We start from the raw sequence: 24,339 nt of genomic DNA on the forward strand, positions 1-24,339 counted from the left end.
GCTTGTGCTGGATTCATATTGTAGATGACAAAACTCAAATTTCTGAAACTACTTTTTTCTGGGTTTCACAGTTTTTTGTAGTGTCTCATAGCCTTTTGGGGAAAGTAGTTTTCTTGTGAAAGCTGCTGAGGAATTTCAATTAAACTTATTTTTCTTAATCCTCAGATGGGATCAGGAGACAGAAATAGCTGTATTTATTGTGAGAACAGATCTAAATTACTTTTTCTGTTAGTCATAATTAAGTCATAAGAAGTTATTTTTCTTATCAAACATAGCTGCTTTAGGAGCTACATATACTTTGGCACAAACCTGAAGTAAATATGTTAGGACTTACTAAATACATCTTGTCATATTTAAGTGGATGCAATCATAATGGCATCCATTTAGTTAAATGATACATAGGTTGTGGTTCAATCTCTGATTTTTATAATGAGATTTTCCAGTACAAAAACTATAGAGCTCTTCTCTAAACTCTGAGTCGGAGCAGGGTCTTGACTTACTTAAACAGCAAGAACACACTCTGAAGAAAATGAAATTAAATTAAAGGTTTAACATCTTTTTTGTATTCTCTGAGTGTCTGAAGACAGGATTAAACCTGAAAAGTGGACTACTTTTCATGGTGTCTGTGGTAGAGACAGATGTAGCAGGCAGCCTTGGGAGACTTGTGAGATTGTTGTCTATGCTGTAGCTTAGCTGTGCAATGATTAATGTTTTATCTGCAGTGCCATTTTTCAAGTGGTAAATCATTCTATTAGAATAAGGAAAAAAAAATCACTTTTGAAACCTTATTTCAGATCCTTTTCTTCATGATTTATCTGTTACTCTTTTTATTTATGATTGCTTAATTTCAGCTCAGAAGATTGTAACACATATTCTTCCTTCTTTTCAGAATTCCTTACAGATCCATGCAAGCATTTTACAGATTTCAATGCCTTCCTTTTCATCAGCATCCAAGAGCTCAGAAACTGTTGCAGAGAGACTGAAAACACACCCTAGGCCAGATCCTGCAAGTGAAATGAGGTATTATGGGTTCCATGTTTTTTCAGTTGTAAATCCAATATTCTATGACATTTAAGGAGAGCAATAATCTGTCAGTCACTGAATTATCAAGTCATTAGCCAGTTAAACAAGGCTAGGAGTCCCTTGGCTAGCTGCAGCAAACCAAGCTAATGTTCCTGAAATGCATTGATTAAATCCTGAGTAAGCAAGGGCTGGTTTGGTTGCTGTTGTAGCAGCACTCATGGTCTGTACCAGCTGCTTCACAAGGAATGAACAGAGGGAGAGGGAAGCTGATCTAATATATGAAGGTCACAGAATCATTATTTTTGTCTATGTTTGCATCATGGAAGTCTGGCTGGCTCTGACCACGTTGGTGATTTGTGCTCAGACATTTTCCACAGCTGCTAAAGATGGTTGTAGGGCACTGCCAGAACAAAAGAGCTTCCAGCTCTAACCGGAGGAGAGGAGGAAACCCAAGGGATGTGTGGCTGCTCTCTGGGGCTGTGGCTGAGCTGTAGCACCCAGGGGTCCCCGTGCTTATAACCAATGGCAGCTGCTGGGTGAGGAGTGGCTGTCACCTTTCATCAGCATTTCTAATCCTGCACCCTCCTTGTCCTGGGAGGAAACCCAGTCCCTGCAGACCTGCACTGGCAATGCAGGGAGTACAGAAAAGCACTCACAGCTCAACAAAGACTGTGCTTGGGTTTTTTTCTTCTGGGTCCAAATCCCTGGCATTATCTTAAGAAGTATCAAATACTAAGAATCCAGAGGCAAGGAGATGTTGTTGACTTGAAACAATCATCAATCTCAATGTGAAGCAAAAGTGCAAGCTCAATTTGATGTGTGATTTTTCCAGTTCCAGTTGAGGAAAGAATCCTGTCCAGAAGCCCAGCTTTGCTCAGTTTGTGCTGCGCATGTTCCTCATGCAGCTTGAGCCATCACCAGCAGGGATTTCACCTGTGTCTCCTCTTGGCAAAATCCAAAGCGAGCACTAAACTCCAGCAAAGTGCTCCCTGCCGTGGGTGGTGACCAGGAGATGGTGACCTCCACTCCTTGTACTGCTGCAGACCCTGCTGGAATCTCTGTATTTATTGAAGCTGAATAGTTCAGTTCAATCATCAGTATTGTCATCATCTTACAGTGACAGTTGTCTTTCCTGAGGCTCTTGAGCTCGCCTTTGTCCTTTAGCTTTTACAAGACTTGCGACCATAGCAGGGAAAATTTGCTGTGTGTTAGTATCTTAAGAGCTGAAGTGTCTCAGCCTTTTTTCATATCTTTTTTGCTTTACAGTGAAGGAAGATCAACAGGTTCTTCCCCTGAGACTCATCTATGTGATAGTCCAGTGTAAGTGCCATAATCAGATCTGTTCAGGGGACAGATTTAAATGTGATGGTCAACTTGAACCCCCACAAAGCACCCCCCTTATTTTACATACATATGTAAATAGGTCAGTTAATTTTAGTCAAGATGATATTTGGTGATTGTAGATTTCTGCTTATGTCTCATGCTTTTATGATCATTATTTTCCAATGCTTTATCTGGGCACATGGTACTTCCTGTTACACTGTGAAGCATCTCTAATTTGGTGGTAGACTGTCAATATATGTTGAAATTTATAGTTTTCCACAGCACATGCACACATGATTTGCTTTTTTCTTTTGGTAGTGGGGGGAAGGTGATCAGCTGACTACAATGAGAAAATAATTTTCGTTTCTGCCACATATCCATATTCCCTAAAGCAGCAGTTATTCCAGTGTGGAAGTTCTTACGGTATCTCATTAAATTCCATGGGCTCTGATTACTGAATTTGCTGCACTGATTATTGCATCTTAATTCAAAATATCATTTGGTTTAGTATATCTCATCATGTATTATAATGCTGTCTTTAAAGCTGATTTCTTTGAGTGTCTTTATCTTAGCAAGTTTAATTCTAATAACTGAGCTTGGTTTTTATGTTATTGTTTCAGAATTTCCACACTGCAGAAGTCCAGCAGTCTGAGCAGTTTGAGGAAGGAGGCATCTGAAGGGGTAGGTTTGATCTCTTACTTCCTCCCATCTCCTTGCACATAGGTGTGACATCTCTATTGTGACCCTGTGGGTGTTGTGTTGCCTTCTGAGAAATTTTGAGTCAGAGCAGGGCTCCTTGTGGCATGTGCTGACAGTGGTCACACATATATGACATCTTTCACATTCTATTAAAGAAGAAAAGCTGTGCTTGAAAACACAAGTGCTGGTTTTTTTTCCTTTTTGTATGAGGCTTTTACCTGAGACTGTCTTGCTGTGTTTTTGCCCAGAGAATGAGGTGGGATTTTTTTATTGGATATGCCTTTCTGATTTAAGACAAGAAAAAAATAACTACCACTACCACTTCCTACCTGTGTCTAAGGTGAATAATTTTGACAGGCCATGTAATTAATGCATTGTAAAATACAGTCTGGGTTGACTGTATGTTTTAGGTAGTCAGAAACAAAATACTGAGCTGTTGGATGTCTGGGGATAGCTTCAGTTTAGGTTCCTGTGGAAGTGACCAAAAGCAGCTAATCTCTGGCAATGCAATCAAATCAGTGCAATTCAGGTACTCTTTTGTGACAGCCCGAACTGCAGGAAGCTCCTGGATTCCCTGATACCTCCTGTACCTTGCAGTGTAGCGGGGAGGCTGACAGGACTGAAAATGTCACCAGAATCTGATAAGAGCTGGAGTTAATGGGTTTTTTGTTTGTTTGGACAGACAGGAGTAGAGGCTGTGGGTGTTTCATCTACTTGGCTTCTACCCTGTCTGCTCCCTGCTCCGGGTCCTCTCAGGCATCTCTGCCTGTGAGTGCCTTAATATTCTGTGTGTCACTAATCATGTGCACAGCTAATCCTTCTCAAAGTGAACCAAAGCAACTCTCTTTCCATGTCAGCTCACTGACCTCAAAGCAAGCAAGGCTTAATCTGTGTGAAATACAGCTCTGAAGAGATTTATTTTGGGGAAAAGGAACAGTCAGGGAAGGGTATTTCTGTCAGAACTTAACTGGGAGTAACCATAATGAATTGATTACTGGCTATAAAACATGACTTTTTAAATGCCTTAATCTTTCCCAAACAGGACAGAGACTGTGCACAGAAGCCAGCAGAGGTAATGTGTGTGTGTGTGTGTGGTGATGTGTGTCCTCGGAGAAACATGGGCAGAGAGGAGGTGTTGGCAGGCTGGGAGGTGTGGAATTGTCACACACAGTTCCAGTGGGGAAATGGAAGTCCTGCAGACAGGACAGGGAGGAGTCTCTGGTGGCTTTCACCATTGGTGGCATTGCTCAGTGTTCAGCACCTCCTTGCCTCCTCACACATGGATTATCTTCCAGTCCAATTGGGCATAAGTTTACCAGCTACGCTAATGTTTTTCCCCCACTACATAATTAGCAAAACTAACCATTAAGCATTTTACCGACTCTGTAATTATCTTCAATTAGTGTCTCTTAAAAAACATTTGGGTTTCTGAATTGTTTTCTGTGAGTAGCAAGTGTGTTTCTGAAAAGCCTGTCATTGCAGAACAGTCACCCTGTGTTACCTTAAGGCCGCATCTTACAGTTCTTACCTCTACAAACACCTGAGCGGAGGTGACAGACTTCAGATACCACTCATAGGATGAATGCTCTATTGATTCAGCAAAAACCTAAGGATCGTATTTGAGCTGTGAATAGTTTTGCTTCCTTCTTTCAAAGAGACAGTGAAACAGCTGGCAAAGTTAAAGTACTGCTTTAAATTGGCTAACTGGAGTGTCTGATATCTCTCTTGGCATTTAAACTGCTTGCTTGATCTGAAATTTCCTCTTTGCTTTGGCAGTGGATACAGTAATTAATCCATTAATTAAGAAATTGCAGAACAATGACAGACAGAGCTCTCTGACACTTGGCAGAGAACCAATGTACTGAGGGATGTTGTCTCTCTGCTTCCCACTTATTACCCCTACAGCTGCCAGTGGGTGAGACAGAGACTCTGGAAAGCTGGAGAAGTTCAAAGCCTTGCAGAACTTAATTTTTACCTTTTCCATACTTTTAAGTCAGCCTTACAGAAATTGAGGAACATCTTAAAGAGCACAATTTACTCTTAGCAGGTAGTGATAGTAATCCTGGATCCTGAACATATGTCAGGGTTCAATCCCAGCTGACAGCAAAAGACCCCCTCCCTGCCCCAGTGGGATGGGGAGGAGAATCAACAAAAAAAAAAAAAAAAAAAAAAAAAAAAAAAAAAAAAAAAAAGAAACTTAGGGGTTTAGGTACAAACAGTTTAATAATTGAAACAAAGTAAAATCATCATCATCTAATAGTAGTAGTAATAATAATAATAGGGAGAGGAAGACAGAGAGTAAACCCAAAAAAGACAAGTGATGCACCACAATACTACTGCTCACCCCCACTGACCAATATGCAGCCCATCTACAAAATTTGATTGGCTCCCCTTCCCAGTAACGCCCCCGATTGAGGGGAGGAAAAAAAAAAAAAAAAAAAAAAAAAAGAAACTTAGGGGTTTAGGTACAAACAGTTTAATAATTGAAACAAAGTAAAATCATCATCATCTAATAGTAGTAGTAATAATAATAATAGGGAGAGGAAGACAGAGAGTAAACCCAAAAAAGACAAGTGATGCACCACAATACTACTGCTCACCCCCACTGACCAATATGCAGCCCATCTACAAAATTTGATTGGCTCCCCTTCCCAGTAACGCCCCCGATTGGCTCCGCTTCCCAGTAACCCTCCCAGCTTATATACTGGGCGTGGAATTCTGTGGTGTGGAATATTTCTTTGGTAGTTCAGGTCAGCTATTCTGGACATGGTGCATCCCCGCTTCTTGTGCACTTCCTCTGCTGACAGAGCATGGGAAAATGGAAGGTCCTTAACTCAGGGCTCAGCAACAACCCAAACATCCCAGTGTTATTCCCTACTAAATCCAAAACACAGCACTGAACCTGTACACAGTGTTGAACTAAGAAAAAGTTAACTCCATCCCAGCCCAAACCAGGACAATGTATTCAAATGAAGATCTTGTTTATGTTTTTCATTATGGTTTTTACATTTTGTATTCTTGTGCTGACAGATGAGAAGGACTTCCCAGATTACCTGCCAGCAGACACTTTGTAGGCTCTCAAAAGGCCTTCTGCAATTCCCTTATATAGACTTTTTATTTCCCTAATTCAAGCAGGTTAAACCTCCTATGGAAGGCAATAATTTTGCAACCCTCCCTCCCAAGTCTCCTTCTCACAGTGGCACAGGTGACGAAGACAGTTTTGGCACCCGCAAAGCCAGATCTTCCTTTGGCCGAGGCTTTTTCAAGATAAAAAATAACAAGAGGACTGCAAGTGCCCCGAATCTGGGTAGGTACGCTGCCTCTGCATTCAGATTCTGTGCATTTTGAAGCATCTTAACAAGAGCTGTAACTGCCTTAAGAAGCAGAAAAGCCAGCCTTAGTCTCACTGTGACTTGGTGGCACTTCTGATAGTAGAATGTTTGGAAAATATTAAACAGCAAGAAAAGAAAATTATTGATGTAAGAAAATACTTGATGTGGTTCAGACTCTGCTGTGGTATCTCCCCTGGGCCTTGTAGGGGCTTGCTGCTGCATGAAATGCTGTCTGGCAGTAGTTCACACGTGGGATTTGTGGGCTTTTTTTCCCCCGAGTCCTGTATATCTGATTTTCAGATATACAGAAATAGGACAGCAGCACTCAGTCTAGGAAAGTCATTCAAACTCAAGTTTTACCTGTAGTGTTGGTGGAGGGGTTATTTTGGTATTGTCATTTGGTGACATTTGCATATGACGAAGAAACAAAATGTTCTGCTTAATGCAGAAGTTACTGTTGCCGCTAATTGGAATTCTACTTGCATTTACTGCTGCGCTCTAACAGTCTTTCCACTGATCCAGTTCAAGCATCCAGTGAATCCCTGCATCAGATCTACTGCCAGACATCTGAGGTTTTTGTTTTTCTCTTGCATGAGATTCAGGAATTTAGCTCTCTATTTCAGAAGCCTGAAGGGGGATAGCTTCTGCTTTGTTACTTACTCCAAGAGAATTTTAGATTTTTGTTCAAAACAAGTAACATACCTACACATTGATGATATGCTGTCCATATTTGCCTGTGACATACAGCCTGGGGAGTTGCTAGCTTACCCTATTCTGAGGGTTAGACTGTTCACTTTGGTTTATTTCATCTTTGCTTTTGTGTTATCCCCTGTATTGTCCTGAAATTGATTTGTCTAACAAAACACAGTACTTGTGGCTGTTGTGAAGGACTGGAAGATGTGCCATGTAAATCAGGGTGCCATGACTTTGAGTAAGTTATTTATGTTACCCAGATTTCAGTGCCCCCATCTGTAAAGCTGCTCTCCAGGTATTTGCCACTTCACAGGAGCAGTGGGTCCTGGAGCAGATGACTTCCTTGCACTGAAGTGACTGCGGTGCCATTTTTCCCTCCCCACCACAGAACTCTGCTCCACTCCTTTGTTGTGAAAGGGAGTTTCCCAGTGACTTGGTGCTCCTAATCCCATGTGAATTCAGCATTTGTGTGGTGCTTGTGTCTCCCGTCCCTGCCTCCTTTTGTCCCTACTGTGTTGCCATGAGTTTTGAATTGTGTTTGACCTTGTGCCTCTGCGTGTTCTCTCCTGTTGTGCTGCGTGTGGGTTTGTGCCTTGTGTGGATATCTGAAGATCGCACTCGAAGTGCCAGTGCACCTACTTTAGGTACAGTAATCCTGCATATCTGCCTGTGCCAGCCCTGTGCCCTGACTGCTGCTAACAGCTGGTTGTGGCCACACACTTCCCAAACCACAGCCAGGCACCAGAGCTCTGCATCAGAGCTTCTGCCCATCACTAAAAGGAGTTTTCACATAACATCTGCCCTCTGCTAGAAGTCAGCTGTGCTGTTCCTGAGTAGCTGCTACTAATGAGAGATTGCGGGTCAATTTGCAGAGAATTTTGCTGTGACTTTGAGCACAAAGTTACCACAGACCGAGGTACCAGGTGAGAACTGGTGATGCTTAGTAGTTACCTTAGTGCTGCCACCTGCCCTGGATCCACTAGAGGAGTTTAAAGGGTGGTGAAGTAGGGAATGAGCTGAATTTCCCAGACATTCATTTATGGGAGTTCTGAGGGAAGGCATGTGTAATTTGTCTTCTAGATGTAGTTGTGTTTATGATTCAGTAAAACAAATGAGAAATAATTGGGGCAGATGGGGAAGGAGCTGTTCACACAGTAAATAAGAGCCATTCTTGTGATGTGAGCATTCTCTGGATGGTTCTGGCAAGGACAGGTGAGACCTGCCTTAGGAAGCCAAGCTATGTGAGTGGGGTGGTGGTACAACCACATGGGGTGGCAAAGAGACCAAGTGCTCTGGACCCTCTCTTTTTCTCACATGGCCCCCTAAATGTTACCTGTTCTTCAGGGTTGTATCAATGCATGAAAAGGAGCCGGGTATGAGGAGCAAACACACAATTCCTGCAAATCTCTGCTACTAATGCACCCAACCTTGTCCTAGTGTTCTCTCTCCAGAATGCCATTTCCATGGTTTGGGATTTTTTCACTTTACCTTCTACAGGTAAAGCAAAAATTACGAATGCCACAGCCTGGTTTGATGTTAATACTGTCTTTGTCATTGGCAACATCCCTGTGCTCAATAGTGGCCAAATCAAAGTGCCTGGAAATGGTCTTTCGACCTTGTTGCTTCACTGCAAGGTTTGACAAGGTGGAAAATGGGACATGTTGATAGGTGTTCTGGCTGAACCATCTAAAGTTTGCCCAGCAGAAGGATACACTGGCAAAGCCTACAGTTTGTTGCTGGTCACAGCCCTTTTGTGGCCATCTCAGCATTAACTCTGTGGCTTGAGACCACATGTCCTAGCAATATAAGCTCTGCCTTGATGCATTGCTTACTTTTCTCATGGAAGTCTGAAAGTCCATTTAAAACACAAGTGATGGTCATTTAATTACAGAGCTATATTAAAAGATGTTGCAAGTCATTCCAGGCCTGACTGCCTTGCCACAGCGGCTTCAGCTGAATAAGCTCGTGCTCTCACTTCCCCAGCAAGCAACTGGCATAGTAGTTTTATTCAGCTATCTGGCACTTGCTAGCACATTTCTGCTTATGTAGTCTAGTAGATACTGCAATTCTATTAGTTTTCTTTTTAAATTATGTTTAAATTGTCTTTTTCTTTAATAGTTTAGCTTTTGTGGCAACTTCCCCTTTGGGGACAAGAGCCCTCAGGTTTGTAGTGATGGAAAACAGCTACAGATCAAGGATTTAATGCTTTTAGAGTAGGTGGTAATGTTGAGAGTATCTGATCAGAGTTGTTTTGTTCACCCAGAAGATACAGTTCAGGCAGAGCCTAAACTCCATGGTGTTCCTCTGAGGAGGAACAAAATATTCCACAATTTGAAGAAGTGGGAGGAAGAGAGCCCTCCTTCTGGGGCAGGAGTTTTGTTGCTGGAATTTCCTGGCCAGGGAATTAAGTACTACAGGATGGATATCTTCAGGGAAGTTACTTGGCTTTCTGTGCTTTGGAGACTCCTGGTTTAGTTCCCTGCCACTGCACTGAATTGTTTCTGGGTACCCATGTGCCTTGGCTCTGTCTGTGAAAGCACTATAGGAGCACTCCCTGAGGGAGAGTAAATTTGGGATTTAAGTCACTGCTTGATTCATGAGGTGGATTTTCCCACCTTGGGTGCAAGGCGCTTAACTGAAGCGAAGCATTGCCGAGTACTACCAGCCAGGCTCATGAAGGAGGAACATGTGGCATTTCTCATAGATTTTCCCATCCCTCTTTGCCCCATTTTATTGACATGGTGGCTGTCAGTAATTTAGCAGGAGTCATTCCCAAGGTCAGGAGCATGTCTGTACAGTCCTGCACAAGAGGGTCTTGACAAAACTTTTGTTTTCTAACAGCTGAAACGGAGAAGGGATCTGCAGACCACTTGGATCTGGCTGGCTTGCCCCCTTGCCCAAAAGATAGTTTGCAGATGACACCACCTTCTCCAGATTCCAGGAAAAAGGCCAGAGGAATCAAGAAGTTGTTTGGAAGGTAAGTAAAAGATGAGAGATGACCATTCTCCAGAGCTGGGGCTTGGGCAGGGGTTTGCTGTGGACATACCTTCCTTTCTCCTCTGCCAGTGTGTGGCTCTGTGGTTTAATATCCCAAGAGCAGCAGCCCATGTGGTATTTGGGAGAGGTAACAGTGGATTGGGTAACAGATAGAAGAGGGTCTGCAAGCCCTGGGGGAGATCTTGCCTGTGTTGGTTGCAGTGGCAGCAGCAACATGCCTTTTCCTTAGCCAAATGTGAATGTGCTTGCTTTCTTTCTTTAGGCTTAAAAGAAGTCAGTCCACCACCTTCAACCCAGATGACATGTCTGAGACAGAGTTCAAAAGAGGAGGGACAAGAGCAACTGCAGGGCCCCGCCTGGGCTGGTCTCGGGACCTGGGGCAGTCCCACAGGTCAGGCACAAGTGTGGCCAACGTGTCAGTGCTTGGGTCCCAGCAGCTCCAGCCAAGCACAGGGCCCAGAGGAGAAGGGCAGTGCCAAAATGAAACATCCCCTCTCCTGACTGGGCAAAACAAGGCCGCTTCCTCCTCTGAGAGAGGGTCCCTGCAGGGCTGAGGTGGGCTGGGTGGTGGGGTCCTGCTGTTAAGCTCTCGCCTTTGCAGGATGGGGCCATGAGGCAGCGTGTGAACCCTCATGTGACACTGACAGATACTCCTTCTGTGCCTTTCCTGCTGCACTTTCAGGGAGTAAAGGAGAAAGTGAAACATTCCAGTCTCACTCCAGAGCTGTAGCCATGCTAGGCAGCAGAGATGGCTATTGTGACAGTGGCAACAGATCAGCAGTGCCAGCACTTTTTCGTGCTGATGGTTCCCCCTCAGAGGTTGTCCCAGCTGCCACAAGGTGTGAATTAGGCTTAGCTTTTGGCTTTCTCATTATTTATGAGAACAGGAGATTGCAAGCACAGGATTTATCAGTCTATTTTGGGTAACATCTCCTGCAGTGAGCTGGACATGCCATTTGCTAAGTGGACCAAGGAGCAGGTTTGCAACTGGCTCCAGGACCAAGGGCTTGGCTCCTACATCAGTAATGGCAGGCACTGGATATTGTCTGGGCAAACACTTCTGCAGGCTTCTCAGCAGGATCTGGAAAAGGTGAGGAATACCAGAAACACCCCTTTCAAATAAAGGTATCAAAAAAAATCACCATTTCTGTGCATGTAAATCAGGTCTGTAAAGTGCACCTGGTAAAAAATGTAAACTAGATGAGTTTTCAAAATACTGTCACCTGCAGTGATGCCAAATCAATTTTTTTTAGCTGAAGTTTTGTAGAAATTTAATGCTCTGTAATGAAGCTAATAATTAGAAATATGTGATTTAACTTTATTAAGCTTGGACACATCAATTGACTGTAGCACCCTCTCAAAATATATATGTGAGACTGCCTCATTATATATAGGTTTGTAGCCCTGCTTCATTAGCACCCATATATGCTACAGTTATTTTATGCCTATGTGAGAAGGGTGTAAAACAGTGCTGTTTTGTTCTGATTGTTTTCTGTCCACTTTATACAAAGAGGAAGGAGGATTTGTTACACACAGGTTGATCAGTCTCTAATTGTTGCAGAATTGCTTGTCTGATTTTAAAAATGAGAAACAAAGAAGAAATTTATTCAATTTAAACTTGTAATCCATAGTATTTGATAAAGTTGGAATTTTCAGCTTTTAAAAAAATCACTCTCTTCACCAAATAGTAAGCCTGTTTTCTCAACTGTGTAGTTAGACTACAGCTGAATAAGAGAAGTGTATTATGAACATAATGGCTTATAATAGTGCTATCAGAGGTAACATTAATCACAAGGCACTCCTGAAAGTGAAATGGGATTAAAGAGGTCCTGGAATGGCTGCACTTGCAACTAAACTGCGAAATTATGTTACACATTTGGAAACATTCATAAATTTCAGTAATTCCTGGGACATTCCTATGCTCTTAACTAAATAATTATTTTAACTTCATCTACCTAAGTGGGAGAGGATTAATTAATCCTAGCAAGTATTTTTGAATGCTAACATTTTTATTATATTGTGGGAATTTTTTTAACCTGGTATGAAAATATTGTAGCCAACATTTTAATGCAGTTTAGAATCCACCACTCCTTAAATTAATCTGTCACACTTTGAAACTAATCCACCCCAGTAAGTGCGCCTTTCCCAGTGCTGAATGTCTGCTAAAACAACACTGAAATTCAGCAAAAAGAAAATGCACCTGCCAGGTCACCAGCAATGCTGTGAAAGTGTGACTCTCAGAAACCCTTTGTCACTCAGCAGAGTGAGGAATAAAACAGTATTGTCTCTAGATTTACTGCCTTTCCTCCTTTCACAGGAGCTTGGGATAAAGCACCCTTTGCATCGGAAGAAGCTCCAGCTTGCTCTGCAGGCACTGGGATCTGAAGAGGAGAACAACCATGGAAAATTGGATTACCACTGGGTTACCAGTAAGATTTTACTACATGCTGAAGCAGTAGCTTTGGATAGGGGTCCTTAACCATGACTAATTTGGGGCACTGAGGATGGGCGCAGTAAGTGGTGCTGGGTAATGTGGCTGCCACTCTTAACAGGAGTGTCTGTCCTGCCCTAGGGTGGCTGGATGACATTGGCCTGCCCCAGTATAAGACCCAGTTTGATGGGGGGAAGGTGGATGGCCGCATGCTCCATTACATGACTGTGGTGAGTAAATGGTTTCTTCCTCTCCTGACATCCTTTCCATGTTCTTGGCTTCTCAGTGTTCAAATGACCCCTTTAAACCCTAACGAGTGTCCTGTGTTCATGCCAATAGCTGTAACCTATAGAAATCAGATACTAATGGCTCACCTGCAAACATTTCCTAAGTTCTTTTCATCTCTAGAGCTACTAGATTCCGGTGGAAGAGCAAACACAGTATGCAAGAATTTGGACTCATGCATGAGAAATGGACAATCCTGAGCTTAACAGCTGTGTGTGACACTGGTGTGCTGAGGCAGGGCTTTTGTACACAAAGGTGTGCAAATGCTGTGGTTGCCATTTATGCTTTTGTTGTTCATATTGTTATTAATTAATGGAAGCAGGTGGAATCTTTTTCTTCAGTTAGCAAGTATTCTATCAGCTTGCTTGCTTTCTTACATGGATGCTTAGGTGAAGAAAACCCAAGCAATTTCCTTTGAAGAAAATTGCAGTTCTGAGAGCCAGCTTGTTTGAAAGCAGGCTACACTTAACAGCTTTTGCATTTCAAAGTGCTTAGCACAGGCATCACCTCCCCTCTCCCCACTTCACTGCCAGTCAGGTTTCCTCTGTGTAAGGGCTCAGGTAAGATGAGATAAGACTTTCTTTCTCTAGGGACAGAAATGCAAATTGAACATTGCTAATATTAATTCTTTCTGCACAACAAAGAAGAAATCAATCACAGCCCTGCTGTCTCATGAACCATGAGTTACCTTTTCATGCCACACTTGCATGTGTTTTGCATAGGTTTTATGTAATGGTTTGCAATTTTATTTTATTATAAGATTATTTCTTCTCCTTATTATTATCTTCTCCTTCTTGACCCTGGGAGGTGTGATGCCAGCAGCCTCCATTAAGTTTGACGTTGTGTTGGAAGACTTTACTACCATTGTCACTGCCCTGTAACTCTAGATCACTGGGGATATTTTTAGAGCAAGTTTAACCATCAGATTATGACAACAGATTCACCGTAAATAACCAAACAGAATATGCAAAATATTAAACTAATACTTATGATCTTTTGAAGTTACTCCGACTCAAAATAAATAATAAGGAACATTTATTATTTTATAATAAATGAAATAGCAAACCATGACATAGTAACCTACTGTCAGATTCATCACAAAGTTAGGTGAACGCAGTGGGATGTTTGGGTAAGCAAAGAATCTTGTCTTAAATATCTGACAAAATAGATTCCAGTGCTCATAACTTATAAGTAAAACTGAAAGATTAAGCCAGGATAACCCTGGAACAAGGGTGCATAAATTTAAGTTAGCCAAATTACACTTGGACTTTGAGACACTTTCTTCTTCTCTCTTTTTTATTCTAACCATAGAGAATGTCCCAGTTTTCAGGGTAATTTATTTTTTCAGTTAAACTTCTCACTGGACATTTGAGGTAATTTCTGGCAGGATTAAATGCCAGCTGAGTCTAGTGTAGTGTGTTGGTGCTCTCCTGGCTCTTAACCTGTCACTGAGGATGTGTCATCTCACCCTTTTTCCCTCCATGTTTCTTGTACTAAGCTCTGTACCCTGTGTGAAAAACATTCCCCAAGAGGTAGTGCAGTGCAACACAGGAAGTTTTTATTTTGGGACAATGGTTTGGTATAAATAATCTCTCTGACATATTAAAATCTTCCCCCAGATGTGTCAGATTTGCCATTTTAAGCCAGAGGCTAAGGCAGTCCCCTCCAGGAGGATGCTGCTCCCATGAATAAGTATGTCTCTGTTTATTAACTCCCTCTTGCTCTTTGACAGGATGATCTGCTCTCCTTGAAGGTCATCAGTGTCCTTCACCACCTCAGCATCAAAAGAGCCATTCAGGTTTTGAGAATAAACAACTTTGAGCCCAACTGCCTGCGCAGGAGGCCATCTGATGAGGTACTGCTTTACGAGGAAGCTGTGAAGAGGAGTCCTCTAGGGCTTTATCCCTGGTGTTTGATTACTCCTGCTCTGCTCTCTCCTCCTGTCTCCTCATTCTGCTTCATTTTTAGTTTCCTGTTTCTCATGTTGTTCTTTTAACCTCAAGCTCTGACATCACTTACTTTTCTCTACCTGCCATGACCCCAAACTCATGTCCCCCTTTCCAAGTCTCCCGCTTCTCCTCCAAGCCAACACCTGGCTGTTTTGGCCCAGTGTCTGATGTGCTGTCTGGAAAACAAATAATCTTGAATTCGGTGCACTCTTGCCATAAGTCTTGTGCAACTCTCTAGAAAACTGATGGTTGAGTCAAAATTTTCTGTGTAAAAGGAGCTTGGCTCCATTACCAGACAGGAGACTGCCATCTGTTTTGGAAGCAGCAAATGCTGGATAGGGCAATGGATGATAGAGCAACCCAGACTCTTGGATTTAGATCCACAATGTGTATTTGCAAGAACAGCGCAGCATCTCATGGAACCAGCTGAATTTTCAGCTCTACTGGTAGAAATGGCAAATAACCCTAGTGCACAGCACAATAATCAAATGACCTGACACACCCCTGCCCAGACCCATCCCTACACTGCTCTTGCTGTGAGGTAGCAATCCAGAAAGAGATTCTTTTCTCAAGTGCAAAGTAGGATTGTATTCCTTAAGGGCAGGAGAAGTATGTTTCAGTAAAGATTGGGGCTAGGATTCAGCTGATTTGGGATGTCTCCTTACCTGCCTGTCCCTTCTGTTGGCAGAATAATGTGACACCTTCTGAGGTCACCCAGTGGACCAACCACCGTGTGATGGAGTGGCTGCGCTCTGTGGATCTGGCAGAGTACGCGCCCAACCTGCGGGGCAGCGGAGTGCACGGGGGGCTGATGGTGAGCTTTTGGGTGGCTTCTTCCATTTTAGGAAAAAAAAGATATCTGGGAACCACTAGGTCAATGTTCTGACATTTTCTTTGCTGCACATGCCTTTTCTGCTTATTCTGCTTAATAAGAAGTTTCTTACCTTATGGTTTAAAGGATATGAATGTCTCGAGGGGAAGTAGTGTGGTTTAATACACTCTATTCCCCTCACAATTCTATTTTGGTATGGCATTCTCCAACTCCTGTCCTACAGTGCTGCCATGCTGTTGGAACAGCCACTTTCTGCCTTCCTAACCTGGGTATGGTTTTCTTTTGTGGGGGAAGCTTGTTACCTTTATAAAATTTGGGATTACACCATCAAACCAGGATTGTTTTTAATTGCTCTAGCATCACATACTCCAGACAAGAGACTTATATCTGCAGAAGTTTGTTGTGGTGATTAGGAGTTATATCCCTGCTCCAGACATTCTGTGTCTGTTTATTTTCCATGATTCCTCTGGCTACCTTTTTCAGAATTGGAAGATGATACTGGGTGAACATTTTGTGGCAGCTTCACACAGTACTTCAGTTAAGGGTGGATTTATCTGTTCATTTCTTCTTACCTGCCTATTGTTCCTATTTATAACTCCAGAAGGAAAGCCTGGAGGTAGTATTTTAGGAATCCTTAATTAGCTAACATTCTTTCCTCCTCCTTTGTTGTATATTTCCTCTAAAATACAAACAAAAATCCTGAAGCAGCCTTAGGGAGTGACCAAGATAGGCCTGGATGCCCTTGAGATCTCATCAGACAGTACTGGCTTCAGCTGGATTCTCTGTGATTGGATTCCCAGGTTTTGGAGCCCCGTTTCAATGTAGAAACCATGGCCCAGATCCTGAACATCCCACCCAACAAGACGCTGCTGAGGCGGCACTTGGCCACTCATTTCAACCTCCTGGTGGGGCAGGAGGCCCAGCAGCAGAAGCGTGAAGCCATGGAGTCCCCAGACTACGTCCTCCTGACAGCAACTGCCAAAGTCAAGGTAGACCACTTGTTCTGGGAGGGGTGGGAGGTTCCAGGGAAGCATTTGGATCTCCGGTTTTATCCATGCTGGGAGAGTGCATCAGTAAGGTCTGATAAAAGGGGTTGGTTCCTAAGGAAAGAAGTATGAGAGCAGGATCTGGGAGATCTGGAGCTGACACTTGTGTCTACCAAGAACAGGCCTCTTTTCAGCCTCTTGCAGATACAAGAGGTAGCACTCATGTTGTCCTTCTGTCTGTACTGAGAGATGTTTGGGAGGGAGACTGTCCCTTACTGTTTACAGACTCATGGTTTAATGTGAAATTTTCACCTCATTTGGGATCGTTTAAATGGTGGTGTCTTAAGAGTGGTAGAATGAGAGAGCACATTCTCCTTTCAGATGCCATTGAAATGAAATTCAGAAGATCTGTGTACTAGAGCATTGGTGTTTTGACCCTTTGTCATGGAAACAAGGGAACGAGTAGGCCTGTTCTTTGCTGATTCTCTAACTCCTTGGAAAATTTCTCTTCACTTTTAAGCCAAAGAAACTTACCTTCAGCAATTTTGGGAACCTGAGGAAGAAGAAGCAGGATGATGTAGAGGAGTATGTGTGTTCTATGGAGCTAGGGCGGGCATCTGGGAGTGCATCGAAGAAGGGCTTTAAGCCTGGCCTGGATATCCGAGTATATGATGATGATGATTTGGACAAGCTAGAGCAGGTAAGCCACTTCTAACAATTCTGTGTCTTTGAGCTGTCAGGTTTGGTGGGAAAACCTTCCATTTCCCAGGGAAGTCTTCCTTTTGCTTTGGCCCGTGAAGGCCCTGACCTCTTGCTGTCACACTGCATTAGTGATAAAAGGGTCTGCTTCCAAGGAGGTTGAAGCTGTGAATGCATCACCTTTAGGGCCTGTTCTGGAGTAACTCTCCCCTGCTGACAGCCCGTGCCTCTCCCTTGGTCTGAACATCTCAGGTGTAATCAGTAAATTGTGTGCTGCACTTAATTGTCACTCTGTCCTTGCAGGACAAGGTGGAGTGGTTTCACACTGACAGAGAGTGGGTTTGGATCTCAGGAGGTTTGGGATATTAGAAGAATGTTCTTCTCTGTGAGGGTTGTGAGGCCCTGGCACAGGTTGCCTAGAGAAGCTGTGGCTGCCCCATCCCTGCCAGTGTCCAAGGCCACGATGGACAGAGCTTGGAGCAACCTGGGATAGTGGAAGCTGAGATGATTTTTAAGGTCTTTTCCAACCCAGTCCATTCTGTGATTCCACTCTATGATACAAATAAGTTGTTATTAATTCATTATTCATTTTGGTTTTTATAGATGGAAGATTCAGAAGGGACGGTGAGGCAAATAGGAGCATTTTCTGAAGGCATCAACAACCTGACAGTAAGTCTGTGAATGAGGTCTGTGCAGTAAGGTCTCTGTTTCTGTGCGATGGGTGCGAACCCCTTGGCAGTCATTCACGTTAAACAGTGTCAGTGAGGTCCTTTGGGTCTCCTGCAGGGACAGAGGGCACAAAAAACCCAAATGGTTCAGGAAGGTACCTATCCATCCTGGTGGGTAGGTTTGGTGGCCTGTGCTGGCTCCCCACACACCAGGGAGGGCAGAGGACACAGCCCCATTGCCCATGGTCAGGGCGTTTCCAGCTGGGAGTCAGGCTGCATTTTCTGGGTGGAAAGCCCTAGCCACTGGGGCCAGCAGACAGCAGTGAACTGGTTTTGCAACAGGGTGGGTGAAAACCTCCCTCAGCAGAACAAAGCAGTGACTGGCAGGCAGTGTTTGCTGCCCAGCACAGGACAGGTGACTGACTCCAGTTTTGAGAAACCTTGACTCTTTCCTCCTTCCCTTTCCAGCACATGCTGAAGGAAGATGAAATGTTCAAAGACTTTGCCACTCGCTCTCCTAGCACCAGTATAACAGATGAGGACTCCAACGTGTGACAGTCACCACCAGGCACTGACAAAGGCTCATTCTCCTGCATGCAAGGACATCCCTGTTCCATATGATGGGCAGAAGATCATGTTCTTTACATTGCTCTTGCTTCTGTTTGTTAGAAGTAACAGTGAGGGGTGAAGAATTTTAAAGAGAAAAGGAGAAAATCAATGTGCCTACTTAAGTTGCCATAAAAACCACCCAGACACTGGTGAATGGTAATTGTTTTAACTCTATTTAATGTACAAACTGGTAATATGTTTCAGAGTGTTGTGTTGAAATTGATGTGGTATGCTAGTGCTCCTTTTGCTTATTCCTGGCCTCAGATAATCCTTTGTACTGTTTGAAAAGAACAGAATGTGTTAGGTGAAGGTGTTGCGTCTGTAGATAGCACACATCAGCTCTCTCTGCGCTCACAGCTGAAAAATAGAAGTTACTTCTCTTTTCTAAGTGCTTTTCTTTGGCACAAACACCAGTTCAGCCCTATCCAATGTAGGATTTTAGTCATCCGTGCCCTCTGTAAGCTCCCTGGTAGCTCTTGACTGTTGCTCCTATTTTTATACTGTTTTATTAAAAAAGTAGAAAAAATAGAAAAAATAAGTCTATGAAGTACATATAAAAGCAAAAATTTAAATTTTGTGAGATAGAGTGATGGAAAGTTGAAAGTGTGCGAGGGAAGGGGAGAAGATTGTAAAAAAATTATGCCAGTTTGCATACCAGCTGGTTACTGGGAAAGGCAGGCTGACCTTTGGAACTGTTTGCTTTCATTGCTTTTTACTGAGTGTATAGTTTAATGATTTTCCATTTGAGATGAAACTATTCTAAAGCATGTTTTTTCTAGCAGTGACTCATCCAGGAACTGCACATTTTAAAATGTCTTCTTCTTTCTTGTCCCCAGCAGCAGTAGTTAGTGCGTTCAACAAGGTTATTAACACTTCCATGATTTAAAAAAAAATCCTTAAAGTTGAAAGTACTCCCTGCATATGGAAGGGATATTTCTGTGCTGTGACTAACACGAAGATGGTGTAGTTGCAAGAAAAATAGTTATATAGAGAAATGTATAGGAAAGATATTATTTCATGTTATTAAGCCTAAGGTGAGACATCTCCTCCAAAATTCAGATATCAAATGTGTTGCTCATCATTTTACCTTCTTAAAGCACAGCTCCTCTGCTCTTGAGGATCATCAGGTTTTAAAATTCCTAACTAGCCAGTGGGAATCTTGTGTCAGACTTCTAGTATTGCAAGGTGTCCTAGCCAAAAGCAAGCACACAAACAAAAGTAACTTTTTATTCTAGTGGTCATTTGTATGGGGTTGAATGTTGCATGTATTTTAGCACAATGGCATGAAGCTGCTTTGCTCTATAAAAGGCAAACAAAAGTCCAGCTGGAATTGTTCCTTGCAGTGGTGTTGCTTTGCCAAATTTTTGTCGCTTGTTTTGTCACTCTCCTTACTGGAAGTGAAATCATTCCTGGTGTCATGCAGGGGATTTGGGGTTTGTGCTGACTTCAGGGGTGTTTCTGAAACACTGTTAAAAAAGCTAGGAAAGGAAGAAAGGTTCTTCCTAGGATTTTCAGGGAGCTCCTGTTGGATCAGAGGCATATTCCAGCTTTAGAATAATGTATGAATAATGTAAGGACTTTTGAAGAATGTGCAGTGTAGGTGAGTATTGATGTACCAAGATGCAAAATTTAATGTGGGAAGGTTTAGGGTACTTGGGATGTGGATTCAGGCCTCCCTTTTTGTGAATATTCTGCAATATTGTTATTATTTACGAGGAAGTTGAACATAAAACCCTGTGGAAGCATTGGGAAATGTGGTACAGGCTTCCAAACAAAAATATTCCTCTGGATGGCTCTCACTAGTCACTGGCTGCTGGACAGGACTGGGAATTCACAGCCGGGGAAAAGGGAGCCAGTGACACAATACTGTGTCCTGAAATAGCCACAAACACTCTCCAGTTTATCTAGAGTGTTATTAGTGAGGGCAGTGATCATTTATGATCATTTATTGAAGTGCAGTGTAAGCAGCATTCTGCTCCAAACAACACTTTGCTGGCAGCCAGGTCATCCCCTCAGAGCTACCATCTGGGCCCTGGTTCTCTTACAGGGTGGAGACACGAGAGAGGCGATGAAGTCAGGAGGTTTTTAGGTGTTTGGTGTTTGTGTGCACACTGTCCATACCATCGAGGTGTTTAATTGTTGCCTCTTTGGAGAGGACATTGTAACTGCTGTGTATTACCATGTGAAATCCAGTAAAGTCTGTGGAAAATGCCAAGTGTTTCTGGAAGCTGGTTTCCTTTTTCACATCCTCTTTTTTTTTTCCTTTTAATTTTCTATGGAAGCTTGTTCTTGCCCCATGGAAGGGGCAAAATTACACATTTTTTTGTTGACTCATTAATTAGTTTGTCAGTAGTGTCTGCAGCAGGGCTCGACTAACAGCTAAGAAATCAACTATATCAAGACTTTTTAGTTATTTCTGGGGTCCAGATTTGAACCATCTTGGGTTTGGTGTGGTGAGAAGTTACATGATCATTGCTCAGTATGTGTTCTCCAGATGGAGCCCTCCCAGGGTGTTCTGTCCCTTCTTGCTGTGAAAGAGACTCTCTCTGGTCCCAAGTGTTAATCTCCCTTCTCTGGACATAAAAAGAAGAAGGTGGTTTTATCTCCAGGCAACACCCTGTGCAAAAAACCTGGTTTCTGTGCAATAGTCCTAAAAAGGAGATCCAAGGAGATAAGATCATACTGGAATGAGATAACATCAGCCAAAGAAATAGTGCCAAAATTAACAATAAGGAAAACAAGCACAGATGAATTCACTAAGTGTGAAAGCTATGGGACCTGTTGGGCTTGTCACTGCTCAGTCAGCTGTGGAGAAACACACCCAGGAGAAAGCCCGGCTGCCCTGTGGGCGCACAGAGCTCAGTTCTGCCATCACCTTCACTGGGAAGGCTGCAGGTATCCATGTGCAGCTGAATAGGTCTGGCTGAGCCCAGCACCTGCAGAGCCTTTGCTAGAAAATAAAGGTTTGTCCCTGAGGCAGTCTACATGTGGAAACAACCTCCTCTGGCAGAGAAAATGGGCCAGAAGGTCTCCCAGTAGGACAACCAGGAGAACAAGGCTGAAATGCTGGTCATCTGTGAAGTCTTCAGCCAAGGTGTGTTCTATGCATCTCAAAGGCTGAAGGGACTATCTGGGTTTCGTGGATCCTCAAAGCAAATTTCAGCCAGCCACGAACACACTGAGCGAGATCTTCCTGGTCAACTTCATCGTCTTCTGCGTGGGAAAGGTGATGGCAGAGCAGATCATGACCAGCAAAATGACCAAGCAGCAGTCCTCCCTGTTTGGACTGGATCTGGACTCTGTGGGGTTCCGACAAACAGATCAAGATGCAGATCCCCATGCACGCTTTGCAGCCGGCTGAGCTTTCCATAGTGACAGCCTTGCCAAGGATTGCTGCCGGGAGGCTGGTCTGGTCAATGAGTGCTTCCAGAACACGAGCAGGTTTGAGAAGCTGGCCAAGTTCTGCCGCCTGGTGGGACAGGACTGCCTGGGCTTGTTCAGCATGTTTGGCATGCCAGGGACGCCCAAGGACATCTGAGGAGTCTTGCTGAACAGAGTTGCCAAGGAGGAGCAAAAATGCCACCTGTTGGGCAGGAATGCCCCGCGGCAATTTGCCACCAGCACTGACAGCTCCCTGCCCACAAAAGACATGCTGGAAAATTGCCTGGACACCAAAAACAGGCTGAAGGATGTGGGCAATGTGTACTTAAACTTTGTGTGAGCAGCTGGGCAGGAGCAGCAGCTCCGTGCAGCAGCAGGGGCCAAGTGAGGCTCAGCTCTGCCCCTCTGTCTCCCCTCCCCACACTCCATTCCCTCCACCTTCCCCTCAATCCATCATGTTCTCTTAGCTCCTGTAGAAGCCAGGCTGAGTCAGCCTCTCCAGATTTTAAAACAAACAGGATGGATCTGGCAGAAAAATGCATTTATAGAAGGCACAAAGTTTTCCCAGAACATTTTGTTCGCCAGACATTAAGTTTTGGCTGGAGCTGCTGAAAGCTTTATCAGCCAGAGCTCTGGGGAGGTCCTGGTGAATTTGACTGAGAGTCTTTGTTTGCAGTGTGGCAGACTTTTTTTCTGTCCTAGGAGGGTGAGTCTGTAATAATGGAAATGTGCTGGTGCTTGTCAGAAGAGTTGCTATGAGTGTGAAGGACAATACCAGTGAGCTGGTTTCAGTTAAGAGGAAAAGCCCTTCCCAGTGCCAGAAATTTCTCTTTCTCTGAGAGAGACTTATTAATTACCTGCTGCCTAATTGGTGCCAGGCTCCACAGGGCCTTGGAGCTGTGAACAAAAGGCAGGGCTGGAGCCAACTTCAAAGCTTTTCTCACTGAGTGGCTGTGTCAGGGCAAGATGTGGCAAAAGCCAGGGGCAGGTGTTCAAGAACACTTGGGAAAAATCAAGCCACAGGGACAAAAACCAGGCCTGATGTAGGTGGGACCTTTTCATAGCAACAGAGGCAACCCCTGACCATTCACAGCAGAGAGCAAATCTGGAGGAGGCATGATTATGTCACTTGGAAAATTTTTTCACTAGCTTAGCAGCTGATGGTATTTATGGGCTTGATTTATTCTATTTCCTTCAGCTTATACTGTACTAAGGCTTTGGGGTTATAGAGTTATAATTACTTGCTTTAACTAGTGAAGGACAACCTGATCCATATTTAAACTGGTAAACTCACTTTGGTTATAGCTGTCTGAATAGTCTTGTCAGTCCAAAACTCATCTGCCACTAATCTTCATATAAATTCAGTCATTTAACAGAATAAAAATAATACTGAAAACACATTCATCTTTCACTATTTACTGTTCAAGTTGTAAGATGGGGGAAGCTGTGAGAGCTGAGAATCAGAGGCTGTTACTTAAAGAGCCATTAAAAAAAGAGCCTAAAGAGGCTGAGGCATCAGTGCCAGGAGTGTTTGCAGCATTCCATGGCAGAGGCAGGAAATCTGAAAGGGGAACTGAAATAAAAACAAACACAGAGAACTGTGACATTTTTGCTGAGTCACAAACATAGCTGAGTTTGAAGGAGGGTGACCTTTCAGTCCTGAAACAGGACTGTTTAAAAACAATCCCATTTCCAACCTTTGGAAATGGGCTCTCCCAAAGGCAGGGATCCATGGGGTGGTAGCTCCCAGCTTGGGTGTTTGTTCTGGGTTGTGAGGGCACCTCGGGACACCCCAAGGAGCAGGAGGTGACTGGAGATGCTGATTAAGTCCTGCCGGGGCACAGCACCTGCCTGCCAGCCCCGTGTCCATCCCCTGCCTGCTCTCAGCTGCAAACAGGGCTGAACCACGAGGAGCATCCAGCAGAGTCCTGCCAGCCCCGGCTCCCGCTGCTCTGGGTCCCCAGCTCCTGGGCCTTTGAGGGATCTACGTGGAGGAGCTGAAGAACCAGAGGTCAAGTGGGATTAGATGAACTCTGCTCTCCCTGCAATCCTCCATTTCTCTGTGGGAGCCTTCCATCTCCCAGAGGTTGCAGTTTAACTGAATGGTGGTGGAGAAAGAAGGAAGAAGCCCTGGGATTCTTCAGGATGGGTGTTTAGGCAGCCCTGGGCACAAATCAGCATTTTTGTACAAACATGTGCAGTCCCTCAAGCGCTTGCAATAGGTGCTAAATCTCCATCGTCCTTCCAAAAACCCAACCCTGAGGCACCTCCCAGCTTCCAGCAGCCACACACCCAGCGTGGGGGGATATTCCAGCGGGAGCGATCGCTGGGGTGGCCCCTGGGGTGGCAAAGCAAAGGGTGTCAGCTCAGGGCAGAGGATCGGAAAGGGCCAACACAGCCCCAGGGATGTGTCGAGAGGGAGAGCTGGGGAA

The 24,339-nt window shown here is 43.9% G+C and overlaps 2 protein-coding genes across 23 annotated transcripts in view; both read left to right on the forward strand.

Annotated features, from left to right (window-relative positions):
- The window catches only part of PPFIBP1 (PPFIA binding protein 1), a 105,538-nt gene extending 84,797 nt beyond the window's left edge, over window positions 1-20,741 (forward strand). For 14 of the 22 annotated variants that reach the window (XM_039721408.1, XM_039721471.1, XM_039721484.1 and 11 more), the window contains 17 exons: window positions 890-1,020; window positions 2,290-2,343; window positions 2,967-3,027; window positions 4,088-4,117; window positions 6,178-6,352; window positions 7,682-7,714; window positions 9,912-10,047; window positions 10,330-10,458; window positions 11,007-11,157; window positions 12,385-12,496; window positions 12,640-12,728; window positions 14,516-14,638; window positions 15,421-15,546; window positions 16,365-16,553; window positions 17,071-17,250; window positions 17,853-17,918; window positions 18,386-20,741. In XM_039721408.1, the coding sequence (XP_039577342.1) occupies window positions 890-1,020; window positions 2,290-2,343; window positions 2,967-3,027; window positions 4,088-4,117; window positions 6,178-6,352; window positions 7,682-7,714; window positions 9,912-10,047; window positions 10,330-10,458; window positions 11,007-11,157; window positions 12,385-12,496; window positions 12,640-12,728; window positions 14,516-14,638; window positions 15,421-15,546; window positions 16,365-16,553; window positions 17,071-17,250; window positions 17,853-17,918; window positions 18,386-18,472 (1,872 nt within the window). In that variant the 3' untranslated portion in view covers window positions 18,473-20,741. The remainder of the gene's footprint in view (window positions 1-889; window positions 1,021-2,289; window positions 2,344-2,966; window positions 3,028-4,087; window positions 4,118-6,177; window positions 6,353-7,681; window positions 7,715-9,911; window positions 10,048-10,329; window positions 10,459-11,006; window positions 11,158-12,384; window positions 12,497-12,639; window positions 12,729-14,515; window positions 14,639-15,420; window positions 15,547-16,364; window positions 16,554-17,070; window positions 17,251-17,852; window positions 17,919-18,385) is intronic. The other 8 variants (XM_039721492.1, XM_039721551.1, XM_039721558.1 and 5 more) reach the window with 3 other exon arrangements.
- A 770-nt stretch (window positions 20,742-21,511) lies between these two features.
- REP15 (RAB15 effector protein) lies at window positions 21,512-23,307 on the forward strand. The gene is given in 4 exon segments (XM_039721574.1): window positions 21,512-21,649; window positions 21,651-21,808; window positions 21,810-21,910; window positions 21,913-23,307. Coding segments are annotated over 4 exon segments (732 nt in total). The 3' UTR covers window positions 22,248-23,307.
- Window positions 23,308-24,339: the final 1,032 nt, after the last annotated feature.

This window comes from Passer montanus, unplaced genomic scaffold, assembly GCF_014805655.1.
Source record: "Passer montanus isolate IOZ18808 unplaced genomic scaffold, ASM1480565v1 scaffold106, whole genome shotgun sequence".
NCBI classification, from domain to species: Eukaryota; Metazoa; Chordata; class Aves; order Passeriformes; family Passeridae; genus Passer; species Passer montanus.